General features: G+C 39.3%; 1 protein-coding gene across 1 annotated transcript; it reads right to left on the bottom strand.

The window, feature by feature from the left end:
* Positions 1-14,338: 14,338 nt before the first annotated feature.
* Positions 14,339-14,989, bottom strand: LOC112735122 (uncharacterized). The gene has a single exon (XM_025784694.1). The coding sequence runs from the start codon at positions 14,987-14,989 to the stop codon at positions 14,339-14,341; it is 651 nt and encodes a 216-aa protein (XP_025640479.1).
* Positions 14,990-25,775: the final 10,786 nt, after the last annotated feature.

Genomic DNA, 25,775 nt, shown 5'->3' with positions numbered 1-25,775 from the left:
GCAAAGAAGAACTGAAAATAGAAAAGACAAATATTAAAATGAAAGAAAAAATAAAAGGATAAGAGAATAAGAGAGAAGTAGGATTGGGAGAGAGAGAGAAAGAAAACTGGGCGGCGCAAGCGATGCGGCCGCATGGGGCACGCGGTCGCACGCATTGCTCTTATACGGATTGATGCGATCGCGTCGGTCACGCAGTCGCGTGACCCAGTTTGTGCTTTTGGCGCGAGTGCAGCCTCGTGCCAGCACAACTCTCTGTTCAAATTGATATAATTGCCAAAATTGGGGTGACGCGATCGCATGGGGCATGCGATCGCGCGAGTGGGCAGTTAATGGGGTACGACGCGGCTGCGTGGGGCATGCGGTCGCGTGAAGGGAATTGCGCGTCCAGTGCCAGTTCAGCACCACTCTAGCACAACTTTCAGCTGTGCACTCGTTTTACGTCAAAAATCAGGGCACGCGGCCGCGTGGGTCAAGCGGTCGCGTGGGAGGCCATTACGCCCATACGACGCGGACGCGCGGCGACGTGGTCGCGTGGAACGAATTGTGCCATTGGCACGCCTCCAGCCACGCTCCAGTGTGACTCTCTGTTCGTTTTTATTTTTCTCTTCTCCCCTTGCGACGCGGACGCGTCGCTGATGCGCTCGCGTCACGTAGCATTTTTTTTCTAGCTTGAGGTGGTCGGTTCCTGGAAGAACATAGCTGCATGATCAGAGAATTAGTAAGAACTCAATAAAAACAAAATAACTAAGAAAAACTACTACGAAAAATGGCGAAGGATACGAAATTATCGGGTTGCCTCCCGACAAGTGCTTCTTTAACGTCACTAGCTTGACGGTCAGTTCTGCTAGTTCAGCAGATGAGTGGACCTCTGGCGGTCAATCTCGCCTCCAAGATAGTGCTTCAACCTCTGGCCATTCACTATAAATTTCCTGTCAGAATTTTCTTCCTGTATTTCCACATGACATATGGCGAGGCTCTGGTAACCACAAACGGTCCTGACCACCGGGATTTTAGCTTCTCGGGGAAGAATTTGAGCCTTGAATTATACAGAAGCACTCTTTGTCCTGGCTCAAAGACTCTGATGGCAATCTTCTTATCATGCAGTAGCTTGGTTCTCTCCTTATAGAGCTTGGCATTCTCATAGGCTGAATATCTGAATTCATCAAGCTCATTCAACTGAAGCATCCGCTTAATTCCTGCAGCTTCTGAATCAAGATTTAGGTACCTGATTGCCCAATAAGCCTTGTGCTCCAGCTCCACTGGCAAGTGACAGGCTTTGCCATAGACCAACTGATATGGGTACATGCCAATTGGAGTTTTGTATGCTGTCCGGTATGCCCAGAGAGCATCATCAAGCTTCCTAGACCAGTCCTTTCTTGAAACACTGACGGTCTTCTCCAGAATCCTCTTAAGCTCCCTGTTGGAAACTTCAACCTGTCCACTTCAACCTATCCGCTTTTTCACATCTGCCACAGTGCTTTACGAAAGCTCTTGAGTCCCTGAAGAGAGTCGGCCAGTAAAACCCGCTCTGAAGGACTTTTGTAGCTGTCCTCTCACCACCAAAGTGGCCTCCATACTCAGAACCATGACAGTGCCAGAGAATCTGCTATTTTTCTTCATCTGGGACACACCTCCGGATAATTCCATCCGAACACCTTTTAAAAAGGTATGGTTCCTCCCAAATGTAGTACTTTGCATCAGTCAATAGCTTCTTCACTTGTTGCCTACTGTACTCCCTTGGGATAAAATTCATGGCCTTATAATTTGCAATGTCTGCAAACCATGGAGCCTGCTGAATGAGGAACAATTGCTCATCTGGAAATGTCTCAGTTACAGCTGTGGGTGGTTGCACTCCTGCTTCAGGCTCAATTCTGGAGAGATGGTCAGCTACTTGATTTTCTGACCCTTTCCTGTCTTTTATTTCAATATCAAACTCCTGAAGGAGCAACACCCATTTGATTAATCTTGGTTTAGAATTCTGCTTGGTTAGAAGGTACTTCAAAGCAGCATGGTCAGTATAAACAATAACCTTAGAACCAAGTAAATAGGACCTAAACTTATCAACAGCATACACAACAGCTAATAATTCCTTTTCTGTAGTTGTGTAATTCTTTTGAGCATCATTTAACACACGACTGGCATAATAAATGACATGTACAAGCTTACCATGCCTCTGTCCTAAAACAGCTCCTATAGCAAAATCACTAGCGTCACACATTAATTCAAATGGTAAATCCCAGTCAGGGGGAGCTATAATGGGAGCAGAGGTAAGGTTTGCTTTCAGAGTTTCAACAGCATGCAGACAATCAGAATCAAAGACAAAAGGAACATCAACAACCAACAGGTTGCTCAATGGTTTAGCAATTTTAGAAAAATCCTTTATAAATCTTCTATAAAATCCTGCATGACCCAAGAAACTCCTAATTGCCTTAACATTAGTTGGTGGTGGTAATTTTTCAATTACCTCCACCTTTGCTCTGTCAACCTCAATTCCCTTACTTGAAATCCGGTGTCCAAGAACAATGCCTTCTGTAACCATAAAATGGCATTTTTCCCAATTTAAAACAAGGTTTGATTCTTGACACCGTTTCAAGACAAGAGATAAATGTTTAAGGCATGATGCAAAAGAATTACCAAAAACAGAAAAGTCATCCATAAATATTTCAATAAACTTTTCAACCATATCAGAAAAAATTGAAAGCATACACCTCTGAAAAGTTGCTGGAGCATTGCAAAGTCCAAATGGCATTCTCCTGTAAGCAAATACTCCAAAGGGGCATGTGAATGCTGTCTTCTCTTGATCTTGAGGGTCCACTGCGATTTGATTATATCCAGAATATCCATCTAGAAAACAATAAAAAGCATGACCAGCTAACCTCTCAAGCATCTGATCAATGAAAGGGAGGGGAAAATGATCCTTCCTTGTAGCAGTATTGAGCCTCCTGTAATCTATGCACATTCTCCATCCCGTGACTGTTCTTTTAGGAATAAGCTCATTCTTTTTATTCTGGATCACTGTCATCCCTCCTTTCTTGGGAACTACCTGCACAGGACTTACCCAAGGGCTGTCAGAAATAGGGTAAATAATACATGCTTCCCATAATTTCATTACCTCTTTTTGGACCACCTCTTTCATAGTTGGATTGAGTCTCCTTTGTGGTTGCACAACTGGTTTAGCATCATCTTCAAGAAGGATCTTGTGCATACACCTGGTTGGACTAATCCCCTTTAAGTCACTAATGGTCCACCCAAGAGCTGTTTTATGGCTTCTGAGCACTGAAATAAGCGCCTCTTCCTCTTCAGGCTTTAGGGAAGAGCTAATAATTACTGGATATGAATCATTTTCACCCAAGAACACATATTTCAGAGAAGGGGGTAAGGGTTTGAGCTCAAGCTTGGGGACTTTCTCCTCCTTTATTGGCGTGTTCATCAGCTCCTTTTGGGGTGGTGAATCATCAACTTCAACTAATTCGTAGTCAGAATTAGGGTCCAGAACATCATCAAGTTGCTCAGCTTCCAGTACTTCTTGAACAAGTGGTTCAATGACATCTATTTTCATACACCCCTCAGAATCATTGGGGTGCTTGAGGGCTTCAAAAACATTTAGGACCATCTTTTCTTCATTGACCCTCAGGGTTAATTTACCATTTTGTACATCAATCAGAGCTCTACCTGTAGCTAAAAAGGGTCTACCAAGTATAATAGAGGGTTTTACCTCCTCTTCCATGTCTAATATAACAAAATTAACAGGGAAAACAAATGGTCCTACTTTAACAAGTAAATCTTCAACCACACCTACAGGTAATTTAATAGAAAGATCAGCAAGTTGAAGAGAAATACGAGTAGGTTTTACCTCCTCAATTTGAAGCTTTTTCATCACTGAAAGTGGCATGAGGTTGATGCTAGCTCCAAGATCACATAAAGCTCTCTGAATACCGACTTCTCCAATGGTGCAAGGAATGACAAAACTCCCTGGGTCTGGCATTTTCTTAGGAAGGGTGTGTTGAATAATAGCACTGCATTCCTTGGTTAACACCACGGTTTCTTGCTCCTTCCAATTCCTCTTGTGGGTCAACAATTCTTTCATAAATTTAGCATAGAGAGGCATTTGCTCCAGAGCCTCTGTAAAAGGGATGTTGATCTGCAGCTTCTTGAAGACATCTAAAAATTTAGAGAATTGCTTTTCTTTGGACGCCTTCTGAAGCCTCTGAGGATATGGCATTTTCGGCTTGTATTTAGGGGCCTTTGGTAAGGTGGGATAAGTGTCAAGAGAGTCAGGAAACGGGTTGTCTGCACGCTTAGGTGGGGCGTGCTCTACCTCTTCCTTCTTCTCCTCTGGAGCTTCCTTTTCAACTGAATCTTCATTGACCTTATTCTCAGAACCAGCTACCTTACCACTTCTCAATTGAATAGCCTTGCAATCTTCTCTTAGGTTCACCACTGTATCACCAGGGAATGTATTTGAAGACCTTTCAGGTAATTGCTTGCTCATTTGACCCATTTGTACCTCTAAGTTTCTAATGGAGGCTCTAGTTTCTTGCACGAAACTCATCATCATCTCCCACTTAGAATCTTCTTGGGATTTAGAATTTGCCTGCTGAGGTTGTTTTTGCTGAGACTGAGATTGGCGGTTATTATAGTTGTTCTGTTGAAAACCGCCCTGAGAACTATTGTTGAAGTTCTGAGGTCTCTGAGGTTGATCTCTCCACCCAAAATTTGGGTGATTCCTCCACCCCTGATTGTATGTCTTAGAATACGGATCATTTTTGGGATTTCTAGGACCACTCCCCATGTAATTCACCTGTTCAGAAGAGGGTTGAGCATAATCATAATTATCATTTTGCATAAAGTTACCTGTCATGTCATAGGAGGTCTCTTGGGGTGGATTTTGAGTGTTGATAGCTGAGACTTGCATGCCACCCATCTGTTGAGTAAGTAGATTTATCTGCTGAGACATAAGCTTGTTCTGAGCAAGAAGAGCATGAACAACTTCTACTTCCAACACGCCTCTCTTCTGAGAGGTCTCAGAGTTCACAGGATTCCTGTTAGATGAGTACATATATTGGTTGCTTGTAACCAATTCAATCAGCTCAATAGTCTCCTCTGGTGTCTTATTCTTATGCAATGAATTGCCTGCAGAAGTGTCTAGGCTCATCTTTGACATCTCTCCTAAGCCTTCATAAAAGATATCCAGTTGAGTCCACTTGGAGAACATGTCCGGAGGGCATTGCCTAGTCAGCAGCTTGTACCTTTCCCAAGCTTCATAAAGAGTTTCACCCTCCTTTTGCTTGAAAGTCTGAACCTCCAACCTAAGCTTAGTCAGCTTCTTTGGTGGAAAAAATTTAGTGAGAAATTCCGTGACAACCTTTTTCCACGTATTCAGACTCTCCTTTGGTTGGGAATCTAGCCATAGCTTTGTTTTATCCCTCAGAGCAAACGGGAAAAGCATTAGTTTGTACACCTCTGGGTTCACTCCATTTGTCTTCACAGTATCACATATCTGTAGAAAATCGGATATAAATTGATTTGGGTCTTCATGAGGAAGACCATGATACTGACAATTTTGTTGCACTAGGGTGACCAATTGTGGCTTCAACTCAAATTTGTTTGCAGTTATAGGAGGCACCACAATACTTTTTCCATAAAGATCCGCAGTAGGGGCAGAATAAGAGCCAAGCACTCTCCTCTGTTGATCATTCCCATTCGGATTTACCACATTGGCATTAGCATTATTTGCCATAGTGGATTCTGCAGCCTTGCAAAGTCTTGCTTGTTGTAAACGTTGCCTGAAAGTTCTTTCAGGTTCAGGATCAAAGTCTAAGAGCTGTTCTTTGTCTCTATTCCTGCGCATACACAAGCAGAAAACAAGAAAAAACGGGACTCTCTAAGTCAGAGTGCAGAGAAGTCCCTGTGAGGTAACCTGTGTAAAATAATAAAATAAAAATACTAAATAAATAACTAAAAAAATTCAAAAATTTAAAAGAAAAAATTAAACAGAAAAATTAAAATAACATTAACTGAGTAACACCAAACTTAAATTCAGAAATTAAGAAAAGAAAAATATTAATACTAAAATATTTATTTATTTATTTATTTATTTATATTTATTTATTTATTTTTTTTCTTTTAAAGCAAAACAAAACAAAAAAAAAGAAGAAACGAAAAAAAAGGAACAGGGGAGGGGGGCAAGAACAAAAGAAAAAAAATGTAACGGAAAAGAAAAAATAAAACGTAAAGGAAAATAATTTTTTTTTTCGAAAATACTAATAATAATAATAAAAAAATTTTAATTAAAAGAAAAATTATCTAATCTAAGCAATCAAACAACGAATAGTTGTCAATCACAGTCAATCCCCGGCAACGGCGCCAAAAACTTGATGTGGTATTTTTACAACCACACTTACTAACCGGCAAGTGCACCGGGTCGTACCAAGTAATACCTTACGTGAGTAAGGGTCGATCCCACGAGGATTGATGGACTAAGCAACAATAGTGTTTGATAGGCTTAGTTAGACAAACAAAAATTGGTGTTGAGATGCAGTATAAAAGACATTAAACAATATCAAAAATATTGAAGAAGGGCAAGTAATTAAGTTGGGAATAATATATGGAGAAGGCAGTTAAGGTTTCAGAGTTATCTATTTTCTGGATTGACTTTTCTTATTAACTATTTTAATCATGCAAGATTTAATTCATGGCAAACTATTTGTGACTAGACCCTAATTCCTTAGACCTTCCTAGTCTCCTCTAAAATTCATCAACTGCCAATTCCTTGGTCAATTAATTCCAATTAGAGGGTGATGATCAAATTCTAGTTTATATGCCACAAGAATCCTAATTATCCAAAAATAAAGGGATTATATGTCACGTATCCCGTTAAATACAAACAATTAGAAATTCAGGATAATATGTTTTCAAGCTATTGTTCAAGTAAAGAGCTTTTCCAAGTTTTACAAGAACTCAAATAGAACATGGGTCATACTTTCGTTCCACCCAAAGTCATAAAATAAAGAACGAAAACAATTATTGAATATAAATCAAAACATGAATTAAAATAGAAAAATAATATTATCAATCCATATAATAGACAGAGCTCCTAACCTTAACAGTGGAGGATTAGTTGCTCATGGAATACGGAATATAAATTTGTATGGAATAATGTTGTGGAATATGTTTTGGAATATCTTCTTTTGGAACCACCCTATTGGGATCCCTTTTATAACTAATCCTAATAATTCAAAAATCAAATTTCTAAAATTAAAATTAAAATAATATCTTTTCCTAAAATAAGATTTGAATTTAAATTCGAATTAATTAACAAGTCTTCAGCTGATGGGTGGGACCAGTTGATTTGTCCATTCTGCAGCTTCTAATCTATGATTTCTGGGCTAAGAACTGGGTCAAAACAGCCCAGAAATCGCCCCCAGCGTTTTTTTACTTTTTCTGCACGTGGCGCATGTGACGCGTCCGCGTCGTCCACGCGTTCACGTCATTTGTGCAGATTCCAGTCCACGCGTTCGCGTCAGGCACGCGATCGCGTCATTGTGATTTCCTCCATTCCACGCGGTCGCGTGAGCCATGCGTCCGCGTCGGTATTCGCTGGTCATCTCCTTGGCTTCTTCTCTTTCTCTGCAGAAACTCCATCAAATTCCGCCAAATGCTACCTAAAATAAACAGTATTGTACAAAACTCAAAATAGCATCCATAGTGGCTAAAATATAATTAATTCTTAATTAAATTCAACAATTTAGATGTAAATTCCCTAGGAAAAGATAGACAAGATGCTCACGCATCAGGTTGCTAAAAAGGGGCAAGAAACTAAATGGCAAGAAACTAAAGCAACAACTAAAGAAAACAAGTAATAAAGGGAGACATTCATGGCAAGGATTGAGAATCTAGGATTTCTATCCTAATTATTAATTATCATACAATGATTAACAAGAATTTATCCTATTTCGTCATCTTCAACATCGGAAGAAAGTACAATATCATCTCCAACATAGGAAGGAAGTCAAATAAGATTAGTTAATCTCAATCCAGAAGTCCTAATCAACTTACTAATTGAACTAGCAAGAGATTAGAGTCAATGAAAATAATATTAACTAACAACACTAGATCACCAATCTAAATTGGGTATTAATGACTCAAGATTGCCTAATTTCTCTTTCCAAGCCAAGAATGCTCAAAAAGCCACTCTAACATCCAACCAAGCATTTTGTCAAACACTTGGAAGGCATAAAAGAAAAACATCATAAATTGCAAGAATAATAAATCTACAACTACCCAATGCAAGGAATCAACAATAAACAACTCAAATCAACAATAAAAGAATATCAAACATCAAATTGCATTAAAAGAAATCGAAATCCAACAAGAGTTCATCAACATAAAAGAAACAAAATAAAGGAAATGACAAGTAAAACTAGAAAAGCTAGGATGAAAGAACAATAAATTGCAAGAAAAAGTAGATGAAAGTAAGAATTAACCCTAGATCTAAAATACAATTAACCTAAAACCCTAATAAACCGGGTAATCTATCTCAGGAGATTTCTATTCTAACCAAACACCGCTGTCCCATAGCCTTCACCAACTTATCCTCCATGTGATCCCATCGCCACCGCCTTCCAAACCTCCTCAATCCCAGTAGAAAACACAGATAATACACAATTCAAGTAAAACACAAGTATTGGCATGTAAGGCAAATAATTCAAATAGCAATTAGGCATGTTATACAAATAGGCAAGCCATTATAGGTAGTCAAAGCATACAAACAGATAGAAAATGCATATGATGAATGCCTGTCCTACTGGCTGTGATATCATATTGTCGGTTCAACTGCCAAATCGACACATCTCCATGGAGACGTCGCCCTTCAAAATCCTCATATGGGAACCCCCGAGATATAGTGCTCGGATCACTGTCCAGGTACTTTGCCTACACGCTCTATTGATCCGAAGGAAACTGAGCGGGATACTCTTGTCACAAACCTCACATCTCAACGCAAGCAGAACGAACCACTGCCCTTACGCCACCGGTGCTACCTCGACAGGTGGGATCCAACCGCCGTCCCTGCCGGGCGCATAGCGTCTCATAATCTCAATATAAAATAATAGTGTAGTGGTTTTTCAGAAAATAGTTTCAATACATCCGTGATTCCTCATCACACATTCGAGTCCTCGACTCATCTCAACCACAATCAATTCGCATTTTTATTCCGAACTCAACAGTTCCTCAATTCTCATCTCATACATCAACCATTCATCACATAACGTCAAACCATCCACAACACGCTAGAAACCTTGGCCTCCGTTTTCTAAATTTTCCAAATAACAACATCTAAAGCCATTAACTTCTTTCTCAATGTTTTAAATGTCCAAAACTAGGCCCAAGAATCTTAAATGGTGTTAGAGAATCTTGCAACCTTGTTGGGAAGGTAGAATAGTTGAAAACAAAGTAAAATTTGAGAAACAGGGCGTGTGCGGCCGCACAGGGGTGTGCGTGCGCACACCCAGGAGGATTTTAAAAGTGTGCGTTTGCACAGGGGTGTGTGTACGCACAGATACTGAAATTTATAAGGTCTGTTCATTCGCACAGGGTTTGCTAGGGCCCCCAACAGACGACCTTCCCGAATTGTGCGTGCGCACAGGGCTGTGCGTACGCACAGGTCGCAATTCTTCATTGATGTGCGCACGCAAAAGCTGTGCTAACGCTGCAAGCAGAGAGCCTTTTACTGCCTGTGTGTATGCATAGGTCTGTGCGCCGCACAGAATAAGATTTTTGCAGGATTGTGCGTGCGCACATACCAGAAATTATAAAATTCTGCAACTTTGCAGAATTTTAGATTTTCAACACCAACTTTGAATGATCATAACTTCCTCTACAAAATTCCAAAATTTTCAAACTTTATATCGATTTGAAGAGTTTTTAATATGCTTTAATTCTAAACAAATTTCAACAAATTTTGAAAACCAAAAAAAAAAAGTTATGATCAAACAAATTTCACCAAAAATTTGTTTTTACCAAAACTTACAAAAACATCAATTTATCAACTTTCACAACCCACACCCACCCAAAACAATACCAACTCCCATTTTCTGCACAATCTACCCTCTTAGGTTACAATTTACCCTTCCTATCAAAACTTCCACCACACTTCATTATTCTGAATCTTAATTATCAAACATACCACATATCAAATAATTTCCCACCAACACATTCACAAATCCTCATTCATCAATATCAATCTTCATCATTAACTCAATCATGCTCTATATTAATAATCATAATGCACATTCATACAAGTTCATCATACATTACTTCCCAACATCATTATCTAGCAACATTCACATCATCAACAACCCACACAATCATCAACAACATATAAATTTCCAAACCTATCCTATGGGTCACTAGCCTAAGTGTCCATGAATATTATATACTACATAGAGGAAACCGAAACCATACCTTGGTCGATTTCCTATATGCACCAAGACCCAAAATGAGCACAAGCAAGCTCTCAATTCCAAACCAAGCTTTCAATTCCACTTCAACAAGCACCAATATGTTCCAATAGCTCCCAAACTCACAATAATCAAGCTATATATATATATATATATATCACCACAAATCAACCTAGGGTTCAACATAAACATAATCTCACAAAGGTTCAAGAGCTTTTACCTTTTCCAATAGCTTTGGAAGCCAAAACCCAATGCTAAGCAAGGATTAGAGTGAACCTAAACACCCAAAATCACAAAAATTCACTTAATCCCAATGCCCTAAAACCAAAATTTTGCAGAGAAGAACTGAGAGGGATTCGAGATTTCCTTACCAGTTTCTTATATAGGTTTTATAGAGCTCTTCACAAGGAATGCGTAGCCATAAACGGTGCGGCGATCGGAGCTCTGTAGCTCAAGATATGAGCTTGAGAAGATTGAAGTGAATGGTGCTCAATCTCTTCTCCTCTCCCTCTTTCAATTTTGATGTGTGTGTGTTTAATGAAGGTGAAAAGGGTTCACTTAGTGTTTATATATGTTGGGCTTGGGCCCAACTTGGGCCCGATCCAACCCGTAAGCGTTTTTAGCCCGTTTGGCCAAACTTTGGGCCAAACTCTTAAAATTAACGCCTGGTTTTCCATTTCAAACACTTTTCTGAGGTTTTTGACTGTTTTCACTTTTTCTCGTGTGGTACCAGGCAGACTTGAACCGGTTCAACCGGTTCAACCGCTGGTTCACAATTTTTCATGGTTTTTCACAGAAAACACATTTTCTGACTTCGAAAGACCTACTGTGTCCAAAAATCACTTACATCCTCAAATTCTCACTCTAACTTTTTGGAACGTAATTTGGGCATTATTACCTCTTAATTAACTGGTTGATTAGTTGCGGTTCTTACATTCTCCCCACCAAATAAGAAATTTTGCCCTCAAAATTTGAATTACCTGAGAAAAGCTCGGGATAGTCCTTTCGCATCTCAGATTCCAGTTCCCAAGTGTGCTCTTCAACCCCTGCTCACTCCCACGCAACTTTAACAAATGAAACTTCCTTTCCTCGCAGCTTCTTCACACTAGTGTCGTCGATCCTCACTGGCGTTACTTGGAAAGTTAAGTTCTCCCTCAACTCAACCGACTCAGGCTCCAACACATGAGCTGCATCCGACGTGTATTTGCGGAGCTGTGACATGTGGAATACGTCATGCAAGTTAGACAGATGAGGTGGCAAAGCAACTTGATATGCCACCGGCCCGAATCACCTTAGAATCTCAAACGGTCCTTTATACCTTGGATTCAACATCTTGGTTTTGATTGATCTTCCAATCCCAGTTGTTGGTGTAACCCTCAGGAATACATGTTCTCCCACTTCAAACTCTAACGACTTCCTTCTCTGGTCCGCGTAACTCTTCTGTCAACTCTGAGTAGTTAGAATCCTTGCACGAATCTTCTTAATCTTCTCAGTAGTCTCGGCTACAAAATCTGGACCCAATACATTTGCTTCACCAGATTCATACCAACAATATGGAGACTGGTACTTCCGTCCATTCAAAGCCTCATACGGAGCCATCCCTATGCTCGCATGAAAGCTGTTGTTGTACGCAAACTCCACCAATAGCATGTATCGGTCCCAACTTCTGGGTTGATCCAAAACATATGCCCTCAGCATATCTTCTAATGTCTGAATAGTCCTTTCTGACTGTCCAATAGTTTACGGATGATATGCGGTACTGAGACATAGCCTCGTACCGAAAGCTCTTTTAAAAGCTCCCCAAAACCTTGATGTGAATCGGGGATCACGGTCCGACACTATGCTCGATGGCACACCATGCATCCTTACTATCTCCTTGATATACAACCTTGCCAACTCCTCCATAGAACAGTTCACTCGGATAGGCAGAAAATGACCAGATTTGGTTAAGCGATCTACGATCACCCAAACTGTGTCAAATCCCGACCTAGTCATTGGTAAACCAGTCACAAAGTCCATCACAATTCCTTCCCACTTCCACTGAGGAATCTCAAGTGGCTGTAACACTCCCGACGGTTTCTGATGCTCTATCTTCACCTTCTGACATGTCAGACACTTGGGTACCACGGTTGCTACATCACCTTTCATCCCAGGCCACCAGAACATCTTCTTTAAGTCATAATACATCTTCGTACTTCTGGGATGAATGGAAAACCCACTGTTGTGAGCTTCCGACAACAAATCTTGCCTCAAACTCCCAACATCTAGTATGCGAATTCTCCCCTTATATCTCCACAACCCTTCATCATCCTTCGTGAATTCTCCAAGCCTCTTCTCACCAACTGGTTGGAACAATTGCTGAAGCTTCTGTTCATCTTGCTGAGCCTTTTGAATTTCTGTTTTAAAGGTACTCGAGATCTGTAACTGATTCAAGCAAGCTCTTCCGGCAACTTCACCAATATCCAGCTTAAGGTCTACAAACTTATCCACTAACTCATCCTCCTTGATTCTCATCCAAGAAATTGTTAAAGATTTTTGACTCAATGCGTCTGCTACCACATTCGCCTTACCAGGGTGATAACTCAATTCAAAATTGTAGTCCTTAAAAAACTCCATCCACCTCCTCTGACGCATATTTAGCTCTTTCTGATCAAAGATGTATTTGAGACTCTTATGATCAGAAAAGACACTAAACCTCACTCCGTACAAGTGGTGCCTCCAAATCTTCAATGCAAACACAATCGCTGCTAATTCCAGGTCATGAGGTTGGTAATTCACCTAATGCGGTCTCATCTGACGTGATGTGTAAGCCACCACATTCTGGTGTTGCATCAACACGCAACCTAAACCCTTCAAGGAAGCATCACAGTACACTTCGAATGGTTCATGCGGTTCCGACAAGATTAAAACAGGTGCTGAAGTTAGCTTTTGCTTCAAAGTCTGAAAATTCTCTTCACACTCCGACATCCAAACAAAAGGCGCTTTCTTCCTTGTCAACTTAGTCATCGGTAGTGCAATCCGGGAAAATCCTTCGATAAATCTCCAATAATATCCGGCTAAACCCAAGAAGCTTCTGACTTCTGTCACTGTTGTCGGTCTTTCCCGTTCCATTACCGCTTCTACCTTAGAAGGATCTACGACTATTCCTCCTTTACTCACCACGTGACCTAGGAACTTCACTTCCTCCTTCCAAAACTCACACTTCGACAACTTAGTGTACAACTTTCGCTCCTTTAGGATTTGCAACACAATCCTCAAGTGTTCCTCATGCTCCTTTGCCGTCTTAGAATAAATTAAGATGTCGTCTATGAAAACTACCACGAATTTGTCCAAAAAGGGACGAAACACTCTGTTCATGTAATCCATGAAAACAGCAGGTGTATTCGTTAACCCAAAGGACATCACTGCAAACTCGTAGTGTCCATAGCGCATCCTAAACGCAGTCTTAGGGATGTCATCGTCCTTTACCCTTATCTGATGGTAACCAGATCTCAAATCGATTTTGGAAAACACCCCAGCTCCTTGCAGTTGATCCATCAAGTCATCTACCCTTGGCAGCGGGTACTTGTTCTTCACAGTCACTTTGTTCAACTGTCGGTAATCCACGCCCAAATGCATTCCTCCATCCTTCTTCTTTACCAATAAAATTGGCGCTCCCCACGGTGATACATTCGGTCGAATGAACCTCTTGTTCAGAAGCTCTTCCAACTGAGTCTTTAATTCTGCCAGCTCTATCAGAGGCATTCTATACGACGCAATCGACATTGGTCCGGCTCCTGGCACCAATTCGATCGCAAATTCAATTTCCCTCTGAGGTGGGAACTCAGGAATATCTTCCGGGAATACCTCCGGAAAGTCTCTAACCACCGGTATCTGATCTAAGTTCTGGCATCACCCAATGCATTAGCAGCCAACAGGATATAACCCTGACACTCTTCCCCATTACAGTGCACCATTACAGAGTCCACATAATAACCTTCATCTACCACTACTCCATTTTCTCCTTCCGGCATAAACTGAATTGTCCGTTCAAAGCAATCTAACAAGACCCGATTCTTTGACAACCAATCAAACCCCAAAATCATCTCCAACCCAACCATTGGTAAATAGATCAAATCGTGCACAAAGTCTCTACCGTCAAGTTTAAATCCTACTTGTCTACAACCTGACCTAGTTATGACCGTCTGATGCGGAGTATGTACTTGCAGATCAAATGGTAACTCTGAGACTTTCAAGCCTAATTCCTCAACTTTAGCAAACGAAATAAATAAATGCAAAGCCCCATTATCATACAATGCAATTAAGGTCTTATAACCAATTAAACAAATACCTCTCATCAACGGATCCGCCTTGGAAGCATCCTTGGCATTCACAGCAAAAACTCGCCCCTGGTGCTGACTCTGACCCGCACTTGGGTTCTTCCCACATGTGCAATCCCTCGTAAAATGACCAGGCAAGCCACAATTGAAGCACCCACCTATACCAATCTTGCAAGAGTCATATGGATGAAATCTCCCTGATAAACACATATTTTATGATATATTTTGTGCTTAGTTTGAGTGATTTATTCAACCCTTTACCCACTTATTCATATTAATTGCATGGTTTTACTTTCCCTTCCTTATTATGTGATGTATGTGAAAAACATGTTTCCTATGCTTTTAAATTAATTATTTTAATTACCTTTATTTCCATTCGATGCCGTGATTAGTGTGTTGAGTAGTTTCAGATCCTCTAAGGCAGGAATGACTTAAAGGATGGAAAGAAAACATACAAAAATGGAAGGAAAGTGTAAAATGGAGTTCTGAAGAAACTGGCATCCACGCGATCGCATGGACGACGCGATCGCGTGCCAAGCGCGAATCAACAGCGATGCGGCCGCATGACTAACGCGACCGCGCACCTTAAGCAGAACGAATATGACGCGGTCGCATGACCGACGCGACCGCGTGACCCACGCGGATTCGTGACAGAGGCCACGCACCAGAAATTACAGAAAACACTCATAGCGAATTCTGAAGCCCTTTTTGGCCCAAATCCAAGTCCAGAAGACATAGACCAGAGGTTATGAAGTGGGGGAATGTATCCATTCAGAGACAGAGCTCGCCAATTTTTACTTTCTATGAATTAGATTTAGTTTGGAGAGAGGTTCTCTCCTCTCTCTTTAGGATTAGGGTTTAGATTTAGGATTTTTTATTCGCTTTCAGGATTATCTCTTTTGATCAGGTTCAATATTCCTTTTATTTACTTTTGCAAGTCACTTTATGAATTCTTTCATGTTACAAATTACTCTTTTATTAATGTTATTTGAGGTATTTCAGTTTAATATTGATTTCTCTTATTTATGTTATTGTTGCTTTTACTCTGAAGACATTTTTATTCCAAGTAGATTTATTTTTCTCCTTTTGGTCTTGGTTAATAAATCAGTAACTCAGGAGTTATCAAACTCAAACGTGATTGATAATTGTTATCTTTGTTAATTGAATTGAACTTCCATAATCCCAATCTTTTCTTAGGAAATAAATAGGATTCGAAGATCAAACCAATTAATCGCTTGACCTTCCTTTATCTTAGTAAAGGTTAACAAAGTGGAATTAAGATTCAACCATCATCATCATTAATAAGGATAGCTAGGATAGGACCTCTAATTTCTCATACCTTACCAAAAGTTTGCTTTACAGTTATTTATCTATTTTTAATTGCCATTTAATTTACTCGTCATTAAATTACTTGTTCCTCATTCTTGAAATCCCAATTCTACAATCTCCATAACCAATAATAAGAACATACTTCCCTGCAGTTTCTTGAGAAGACGACCCGAGGTTTAAATACTCGGTTATCAATTTTAAAAGGGGTTTGTTACTTGTGACAACCAAAACGTTTGCACGAAAGGGATTTTTGTTGGTTTAGAAACTATATCTACAACGCGACTATTTTTATGACATTCTTTACTGGCAAAAATCTTGTTCATCACTCCCACAACACACACAAGTCAAATTCGGAGAATTCTTACTCTGATTTCCTCTTCCCTTGCCCCGCTGAAACTGATCATGGGTGTTCTTTTTGAAGCCTCCTTGCCCTTGAGGCGCATATCCTCATCTCTTGAAGCTTTGTCCTCTCGGATGAAAATACTTGCCACGCCCTCGACTAGAGCTCCCTCCATGAGTGTCCTTGGATGCTGCCACAGTCTTGGCATACTCCTCCACCACTCTTGCCTTATTCACCAAGTCGGAGAAGACACGGACCTCCATAGGAGTCACAGCAGTCATAATATTGTCCTTCAGCCCCCTTTGGTATTTAATACACTTCCAACTCTCATAAGTCTCTGGGGCACCCTGATATGCCCTAGAAAACCTACAGAATTCCTCAAATCTGCTTGTGTAGTCCGCCACGGATAGGGAACCTTGCTTTAGCTGCATCAATTCCATCTCCTTTGCTTCCCTTACAGACTCAGGGAAGTACTTCTTGTAGAAGGCCGTTTGAAATATATCCCACGAAACATCGGCATTCTGGAGCTGTCGCAAGTGACTGACGATCGGTTTTTTTATCGGTAAAGAAATTCACAAATATAATCGCGTTACAAGTATAGCTTCTAAACCAACAGAAAATCCTTTCGTACAAACGTTTGGTTGTCACAAGTAACAAAACCCTTTAAAATTAATAACCGAAGTATTTAAACCTCGGGTCGTCTTCTCAAGGAACTGCAGGGAGGTGTTCTTATTATTAGTTATGGAAAACAGTGTTTTTGGGTTTTAAAAGGTCTGAACAAGGAAAATAAATTGCAGGAATTAATAAATTAATATCTAATAAAACTCTTGGCAAGGTATGAAAATTCGGAAGCCCTATCCTAGTTATCCTTATCGATGGTGATGAGAATTGAGTTTTAATCCCACTTAGTTAACCTTTACTAAAGCAAGGGAAAGTCAAGTGGACTAATTAGTTAGATCCTCAAGTCCTAGCCAACTCCTAAGAAAGGACTAGAGTTAGGGGAATTCAATTCAATTAGCAAAAATAACAATTAACAACCACGATAAGTTTGATAACTCAAGAGTCTCCAGTTAATCAATTAAAGCCAAGAATATAAAAAGCTAAATAAGAATCATAAATCTGAAATATCTCAATTTATATTAAATAAAGTAAATCCTAACATGAATGGTTCATAAGCCAATTTGCCAACATAAGTAATTAAATAAAAGCATTAAAGTATCTGAAAGTAAAAGAGAAATATAAAGTAAAAAGAATATTGAACCTGAGAAGGAGTTGAAATCCTAAATCATTTAAGAGGAATCCTAATCCTAAAACCTAAGAGAGAGGAGAGAACCTCTCCCTCTAAAAACTACATCTAAATTATGAAAAGTGAATAATGGAAGACCTCCTCATGAATGGATGCATTCTCCCACTTTATAGCCTCTAATATGAGTTTTCTGGGCCAAAAACTGGGTCAAAAACAGCCCATAAATCGCCCCCAGCGATTTCTGTTACGTTCAGGTCGCGACAAAGTGACGCGGAGGCGTCGTCCACGCGTTCGCGTCACCTGGCGTCGGGGCAGCTATGGCAAATTATATATCGTTGCGAAGCTCCAGACGTTAGCTTTCCAACGCAACTGGAACCATCTCATTTGGACCTCTGTAGCTCAAGTTATGACCGTTTGAGTGCGAAGAGGTCAGGCTGGACAGCTTAGCAATTTCTTCAACTTCTTGTATTCCTTCCACTTTTGCATGCTTTCTTTCCATCCTCTAAGCCATTCCTGCCCTGTAATCTCTGAAATCACTTAACTCACATATCAAGGCATTGAATGCTAATAAGAAAGGATTAATATTAGCAAATATAAGGCCAAAGAAGCATGTTTTCAATCATAACACAAAATCAGGAAGGAGAATGTAAAACATGCATTTTGTATGAACAAGTGTATGAAAGATTGATAAAATCCACTCAATTGAGCACAAGATAAACAATAAAATAGTGGTTTATCAGCGACACTCTGCTTGCCACTGGTGCTGGGCCTCTCCCGCAAGCTGATAAGCGGCGAACTCGACATACTGATTATTCAAAATGTGCTGTGCCTGTAAAGCACACTCCATAGCCTGGAACCAGTTGTCTGCTTCAGTAGGATTAGTTGATCCTCGGAAAAATGGTAGATGAACCTTGAGGAACGTCACCAAGGTCATCGGAACACCTCCAGTGTTATCGCCGTTTCCCTCAGCATTGTCATTAGCATTCCCTTCGCCATTCCCGTTTCCGTTTCCGGCCGGTCGGCCTAATCTCTGAATAGCTTGCAGAGACGCAGCAGCATTAGCTTTCATGGTATTCGCTAAGTTAGCCATGGCCGCCATGAATTCAGCATGGTTGTCAGCCGGTTTCTCATTCCTACTTTCTCGTGAACGTGCTCGACCTCGTCCGCGAGTGGCCATTAGGGTTCCTGTCTACACCAAACAATCGATATCAAGGTGATCAGTCTTAATATCAAAATCCTAGTGCTTCAATTATCTCAAACAAGCACTCACAAAGAAGCATGCTATGCATATATCAAGTAGATAACCTAATAGCATCAAAGAAAAGACACACAGAGTATGCAATGAAGCACAATCGATCCATCCCACAGGCTCACGAGGACGAACCGCTCTGATACCACTAAATGTAACACCCTAATTAGTCTAAGCTTTACCTCGTGTCGTAAAGCAAAGGTTAATCAGAGATTATGACAGTTATAAGCTCATACATAATATATATATAGAGAAAGAATAGTATAATCTAGAAGCCCGATGAAGGATATAACTCAAAAATAGGATTTGAAAAGCGCAAACGTACTAGCGAAGCTTCTAACTTAAGGTGCAAGAAACATATATAAGATACCAAAAGATAAGTATATGTAATATCACAATAAACTAGCCACAACTCGCGGAGTTTAAGCCGGCTAGCTATTTACAGACCAAAAAGAACCAGACAGTAAAAACAGCTTATACAATTTTGTTCTCTCAAATACATGCCTCTAAGCGAAACAAATTACAAATGTGAGAGACATATACAAAATAAGCCAAAAAGACTCAAAAAGATATAAGGATCCTCTGCTTCTGTTATCAACCAGATAACTCACCGAGGTGGGTTGTGACCTGTATCTGAAAAACACAACAGAAATATCGTATGAGAACCGGAGGTTCTCAGTATGGTAACAGTGCCCAGTGATGTAGGATATAAGACCCCGGGACGCCAAAGGCAATCCTAGACTCCATATCCATCACAAGAATTCAATCTTAAGGCATAATAAAACAAATAATCATAATTATATAAACCTTAGCATAAATAAATAACCCAGGTAATCTATCTTAGGGGATTTCTATTCTAACCAAACACCACTGTCCCACAGCCTTCACCAACCTATCCTCCATGCGATCCCATCGGCACCGCCTTCCGAACATCCTCAATCCCAGTAGAAAACACAGATAATACAAAATGCAAGTAAAACACAAGTATTGGCATGTAAGGCAAATAATTCAAATAGCAATTAGGCATGTTATACAAATAGGCAAGCCATTACAAGTAGTCAAAGCATACAAACAGATAGAAAATGCATATGATGAATGCCTGTCCTACTGGCTGTGATATCACATTGTCGGTTCAACTGCCAACCCGACATATCTCCATGGAGACGTCGCCCTTCGGAATCCTCATATGGGAACCCCCGAGATATAGTGCTCGGATCACTGTCCAGGTACTTTGCCTGCACGCTCTATTGATCCGAAGGGATGCGAGTGGGATACTCTTGTCACAAACCTCACATCTCAATGCAAGTAGGACGAACCACTGCCCTTACGCCGCCGGTGCTACCTCGACAGGCGGGATCCAACCGCCGTCCCTGCTGGGCGCATAGCGTCTCATAATCTCAATATAAAATAATAGTACAGTGGTTTTTCAGAAAGTAGTTTCAATACATCCGTGATTCCTCATCACACATTCGAGTCCTCGACTCATCTCAACCACTGTCAATTCACATTTTTATTCCAAACTCAACAGTTCCTCAATTTTCATCTCATACATCAACCATTCATCACATAACGTCAAACCATCCTCAGCACGCCGGAAACCTAGGCCTCCATTTTCTAAATTTTCCAAATAACAACATCTAAAGCTAGTAACTTCTTTGCCAATGTTTTAAATGTCCAAAACTAGGCCCAAGAATCCTAAAATGGTGTTATAGAAGCTTGCAACCTTGTTGGGAAGGTAGAATAGTTGAAAACAAAGTAAAATTTGAGAAACAGGGCATGTGCGGCCGCACAGGGGAGTTTGTGCGCACGCCCAGGAAGATTTTAAAAGTGTGCGTGCACACAGGTGTGTGTGTACGCACAGATACTGAAATTTATAAGGTCTGTTCACTCGCATAGGGTGTGCTAGCGCCTCCAACAGACGACCCTTCCCGACTTGTGCGTGCGCACAGGGCTGTGCGTACGCACAGGTCGCAATTCTTCATTGATGTGTGCACACACAAGCTCTGCTAACGCTGCAAGCAGAGAGCCTTTTCCTGCCTGTGCGTACGCACAGGTCTATGCATCCACACAAAATAAGATTTTCGCAGGGTTGTGCGTGGGCACAAGGCTGCGCGTGCGCACATACCAGAAATTATAAAATTCTGCAACTTTGCAGAATTTTTGATTTTCAACATCAACTTTGAATGATCATAACTTCCTCTACAAAATTCTAAATTTTTCAAACTTTATATTGATTCGAAGAGTTTTTAATAAGTTTTAATTCTAAACAAATTTCAACAAATTTTGAAAACCAAAACAAAATTTATGATCATACAAATTTCACCAAAAATTTGTTTTTACCAAAACTTATAAAAACATCAATTTATCAACTTTCACAACCCACACCCAACCAAAACAATACCAACTCCCATTTTCAGCACAATCCACTCTCTTAGGTTACAATTTACTATTCCTAACAAAACTTCCATCACACTTCATCATTCTCAACCTTAATTATCAAATATACCACATATCAAATAATTTTCCACCAACACATTCACAAATCCTCATTCATCAATATCAATCTTCACCATCAACTCAATCATTCTCTATATTAATAATCATAATGCACATTCATACAAGTTCATCATACACTACTTCCCAACATCATTATCTAGCAACATTCACATCATCAACAACCCACACAATCATCAACAACATATAAATTTCCAAACCTATCCTATGGGTCACTAGCCTAAGTGTCCATGAATATTATATACTACATAGAGGAAACCGAAACCATACCTTGGCTGATTCCCTATATGCACCAAGACCCAAAATGAGCACAAGCAAGCTCTCAATTCCAAACCAAGCTTTCAATTCCACTTCAACAAGCACCAATATGTTCAATAGCTCCCAAACTCACAATAATCAAGCTATATACATATAAATCACCACAAATCAACCTAGGGATCAACATAAACATAATCTCACAAAGGTTCAAGAGCTCTTACCTTTTCTAATAGCTTTGGAAGCCAAAACCCAATGCTAAGCAAGGATTAGAGTGAACCTAAACACCCAAAATCACAAAAACTCACTTAATTCCAAAGCCGTAAAACCAAAATTTTAGAGAGAAGAACTGAGAGGGATTCGAGATTTCCTTACCAGTTTCGTATATGAGTTTTGTAGAGCTCTTCACAAGGAACGTGTAGCCACAAACGGTGCGACGATCGAAGCTTTGTAGCTCAAGATATGAGCTTGAGAAGATTGAAGTGAATAGTGCTCAATCTCTTCTCCTCTCCCTCTTTCAAATCTGACGTGTGTGTGTTTAATGAAGGTGAAAATGGTTCAGTTAGTGTTTATATATGTTGGGCTTAGGCCCAACTTGGGCCCAGTCCAACCCCTAAGCATTTTTAGCCCGTTTGGCCCAACTTTGGGCCAAACTCCTAAAATTAACGCCTGGTTTTCCATTTCTAACATTTTTCTAAGGTTTTTGACTATTTTCACTTTTTCTCATGTGGTACCAGGCAGACTTGAACCGGTTCAACCGGTTCAACTACCGATTCGTAGTTTTTCACGGTTTTTCGCAGAAAACACATTTTCTGACTCAGAAAGACCTACTAAGTCCAAAAATCACTTTTAAATCCTCAAATTCTCACTCTAAATTTTCGGAACGTAATTTGGGCATTATTACCTCTTAATTAACCGGTTGATTAGTTGCAGTTCTTACACGTACGCATGGGTCACACATACGTGTCGTCTGGCTTTTTCTTGTCACGCGTACGCAACATGTCACGCATGCGCGTCGCTCTAAGCACTCCAAATCCTTGTTTTTCAATGACATCTCCACTTTTCATGCTTTTCTCTTCACTTCTTCCATCCAATACTTGCCTTATGAACCTAAAATCACTTAACAAACACATCAATGCATCGAATAGAATTAAAGTGAATTAAGTATAGCTATTTAAAGGCCTAAAAAGTATGTTTTCACACTTAAGCACAAATTTAGGGAGAATTATAAAACCATGCTATTTCATTGAATAAACGTGAGAAAAGTTGATAAAACCCACTAAATTAAGCACAAGATAAATAAAAAAATTGGGGTTTATCAAACCTCCCCACACTTAAACTAAGCATGTCCTCATACTAAACTCAAGAAAGAAACAAAAGGGTATCAACATTTATTCAATGCAAACTACCTAAATGCAACCTATCTAAATGCAACTATCTAAATGAATGCAACCACTTGGTCAAAATAAATCAATTCCCAAGAATACATATATAAACATAAGGGCTAAGGGTATAGCAACCAAGTCAAATCTACAATTGAATTGAGTTATTGAAAAGAATTTACAACTTGCAAGAAAAGAGATGATCATGGGTGAAAACATGTAACTGAGCAATCGAACCCTCACTGGATGTGTATCCGCTGTAGTCGCTCAAGTGTATAGGGTTGATTCACTCAATTCTCTCCTAATCATGCTTTCCAAGATTTGTTTTTCATCTAACAATCAATAATTATTCCATACATGCATACAAATATCATGAGGACTTATCCATATGTTGTAATGGGGCTAGGGTCAAGGTAAGATTGTATTTGTTTTTCATCTAACAATCAACAATTATTCCATGCATGCATACAAATATCATGAGGACTTATCCATAGGTTGTAATGGGGCTAGGGTCAAGGTAAGATTGTATTTGGTTAAGTGGACTAGAATTTGAATCTTTGATTAACTTAAACTTTCCACCTAACCTATATAACAACCTATACTATTTAAAGCAAACCTAACTACCCATAATTCTCACTTTTTACACACTCATGCATTCTCTTTTTTATCACAACCCATATGCATTGATTATTATTGAACTTCACTTTGGGACATTTTGTCCCCTTTTTATTACTTTTCTTTTTCTATATATTTTTTTCTTTTTATTTTTCTTTTGTTTTTCTCTTTTTCTTTTTGATGAATTATATACAAAGGTACCAATGCATATGGTTTAAACATTTAATGCATGAGTATGCACCCAATTCCCAAAATTTTCAACAAAAATTAAAAAATACACTTTTATCTCTACCCAATATTCCCAAACTTCCCAAACTTGAATAATAAGCACTCTCACTAGCCTAAGCTAATCAAAGATCCAAACAAGGGATATTTATTATTTTTCGCTTTGAGACTTGTAATGTGGTAAAATTGAGAACAAAGGTGGTTTAGCATAGGCTTAAAGTTGGCTAACAATGGTAGATAAAAGGTAAGGCTATTTGGGTAAATGGGCTATTTAAAACAATGGCCTCAATCATATAAATGCATTCATATACAAAATAATGGACATAAAGAGTCAAACAAATCAAAGATTACAATCATAGAAAGAGAATAATATAAGCAAGAACGAAAATTATGGTTATATGATGTAACCACACAATTAGGCTCAAAACACACATGCTTGTGTTCTTAGCTCAAAAATCATGTTCCACAATGTATAATTCAAGCAAGTTCTAAAAATTTTTTTTCAATCAATTAGGGTGCCCTATAGATAAAATCTTTGGAAAATTTTCATTATTTTGGCTAAGCTTATTATATATATATATATGCAAAGCAAGAAATGCAACTAAAAATCCTAAAAGACCTAAAAATGAAATGCAAAGGTGTTAGGATTAGAAACTTGTCACCCAAAAATGCCGATTGGTCGGATGACCTCCCCACACTTAAAAGTTTGCACTGTCCTCGGTGCATTCAAAGATGAGCAAGGGGGTATGGCGACTATACGGGTTGCCACCTTCAGCTGGTGGGTCAACCGGCTATTGCGTGTTCTTTCTCCTGCTTCCATTTTTGCTTATGAACACTCATGCATGAAAAATTAGAAAATAACATTGTAAGATGAGAAAATGCAAAATCAAAGAAGCATAAATTGTTGGAATGAGGTAAGAATCACTAGAATTAAGTGAGTGAATTAATGTGACATTGATGAAAAATAGGTGTGTGAGTTCTAAGTTGCATGCAGTTTAGAACACACATTAGCATAAAGAGCTATGTCATAATTACACAAGAAAGTATGCACTTCACTCATTCTAGTGTGCTCGAGATGCTTCAAAGAAAACTTGTAAGTCAAGTCAACCAAACAAGTAGTGAAGAAGCATCAAAGCATTCAAGCAAATAAACAACAATTGTGAATTGGATAATGAATGGACATTGATTGGTGTGTAAGTAAACTTAGTAAACCAAATGAAATATAAAGCTCACACATCAAACAATGACACATATTGAAGTTTGTTTGCAACACCTAAGTGACAAAGAGGTGGAAGACATGGGTGCTATGAAACTTAGGACAAAGAAGATAGAAGTGAAAATCAATCACATAGCAAGCATGGTCCACAAAGGTTTAGAAAGCTCAAAAATATGTCACTAGGTAAGCGTATGATCCAATTTCACAATTCCATAAATCTCATTGCATGAAATAGGTGATGTGAATAAAGGTCAATCATAAACAAGCATCACCTAACAAAAAATGCATTGATAATAGAAAGGTTGCCTCATCATAAATAATGAATTCAAATCGCATGCTGGCTAGCTACAACATGCAATTGAAAAGATGTAGAAAGCTTGAAGGCAATGTAACATGTACTTGGTATTCACAAATGTTAAGCATGAAAAATTCAAAATCAGGTAACAAATTGTAACCTCAATAAAAGAGATCCAACAATGAACATTAACAAAAATGATGTTAAAATAACATCCTATCAGTAATCAGCAGTAATAAACAACAACACAATTAATAATCCAACACTTATAATGAAAAATGGAAAATTAAACACAAATCAAACTAACTAAACAACTACTAACTAAAAGAA

The sequence above is a fragment of the Arachis hypogaea genome, chromosome 13 (assembly GCF_003086295.3).
Source record: "Arachis hypogaea cultivar Tifrunner chromosome 13, arahy.Tifrunner.gnm2.J5K5, whole genome shotgun sequence".
Lineage (NCBI taxonomy): Eukaryota > Viridiplantae > Streptophyta > Magnoliopsida > Fabales > Fabaceae > Arachis > Arachis hypogaea.
Note: the sequence above shows the minus strand (reverse complement) of the source record. Positions and strands in the feature narration are given on the sequence as shown.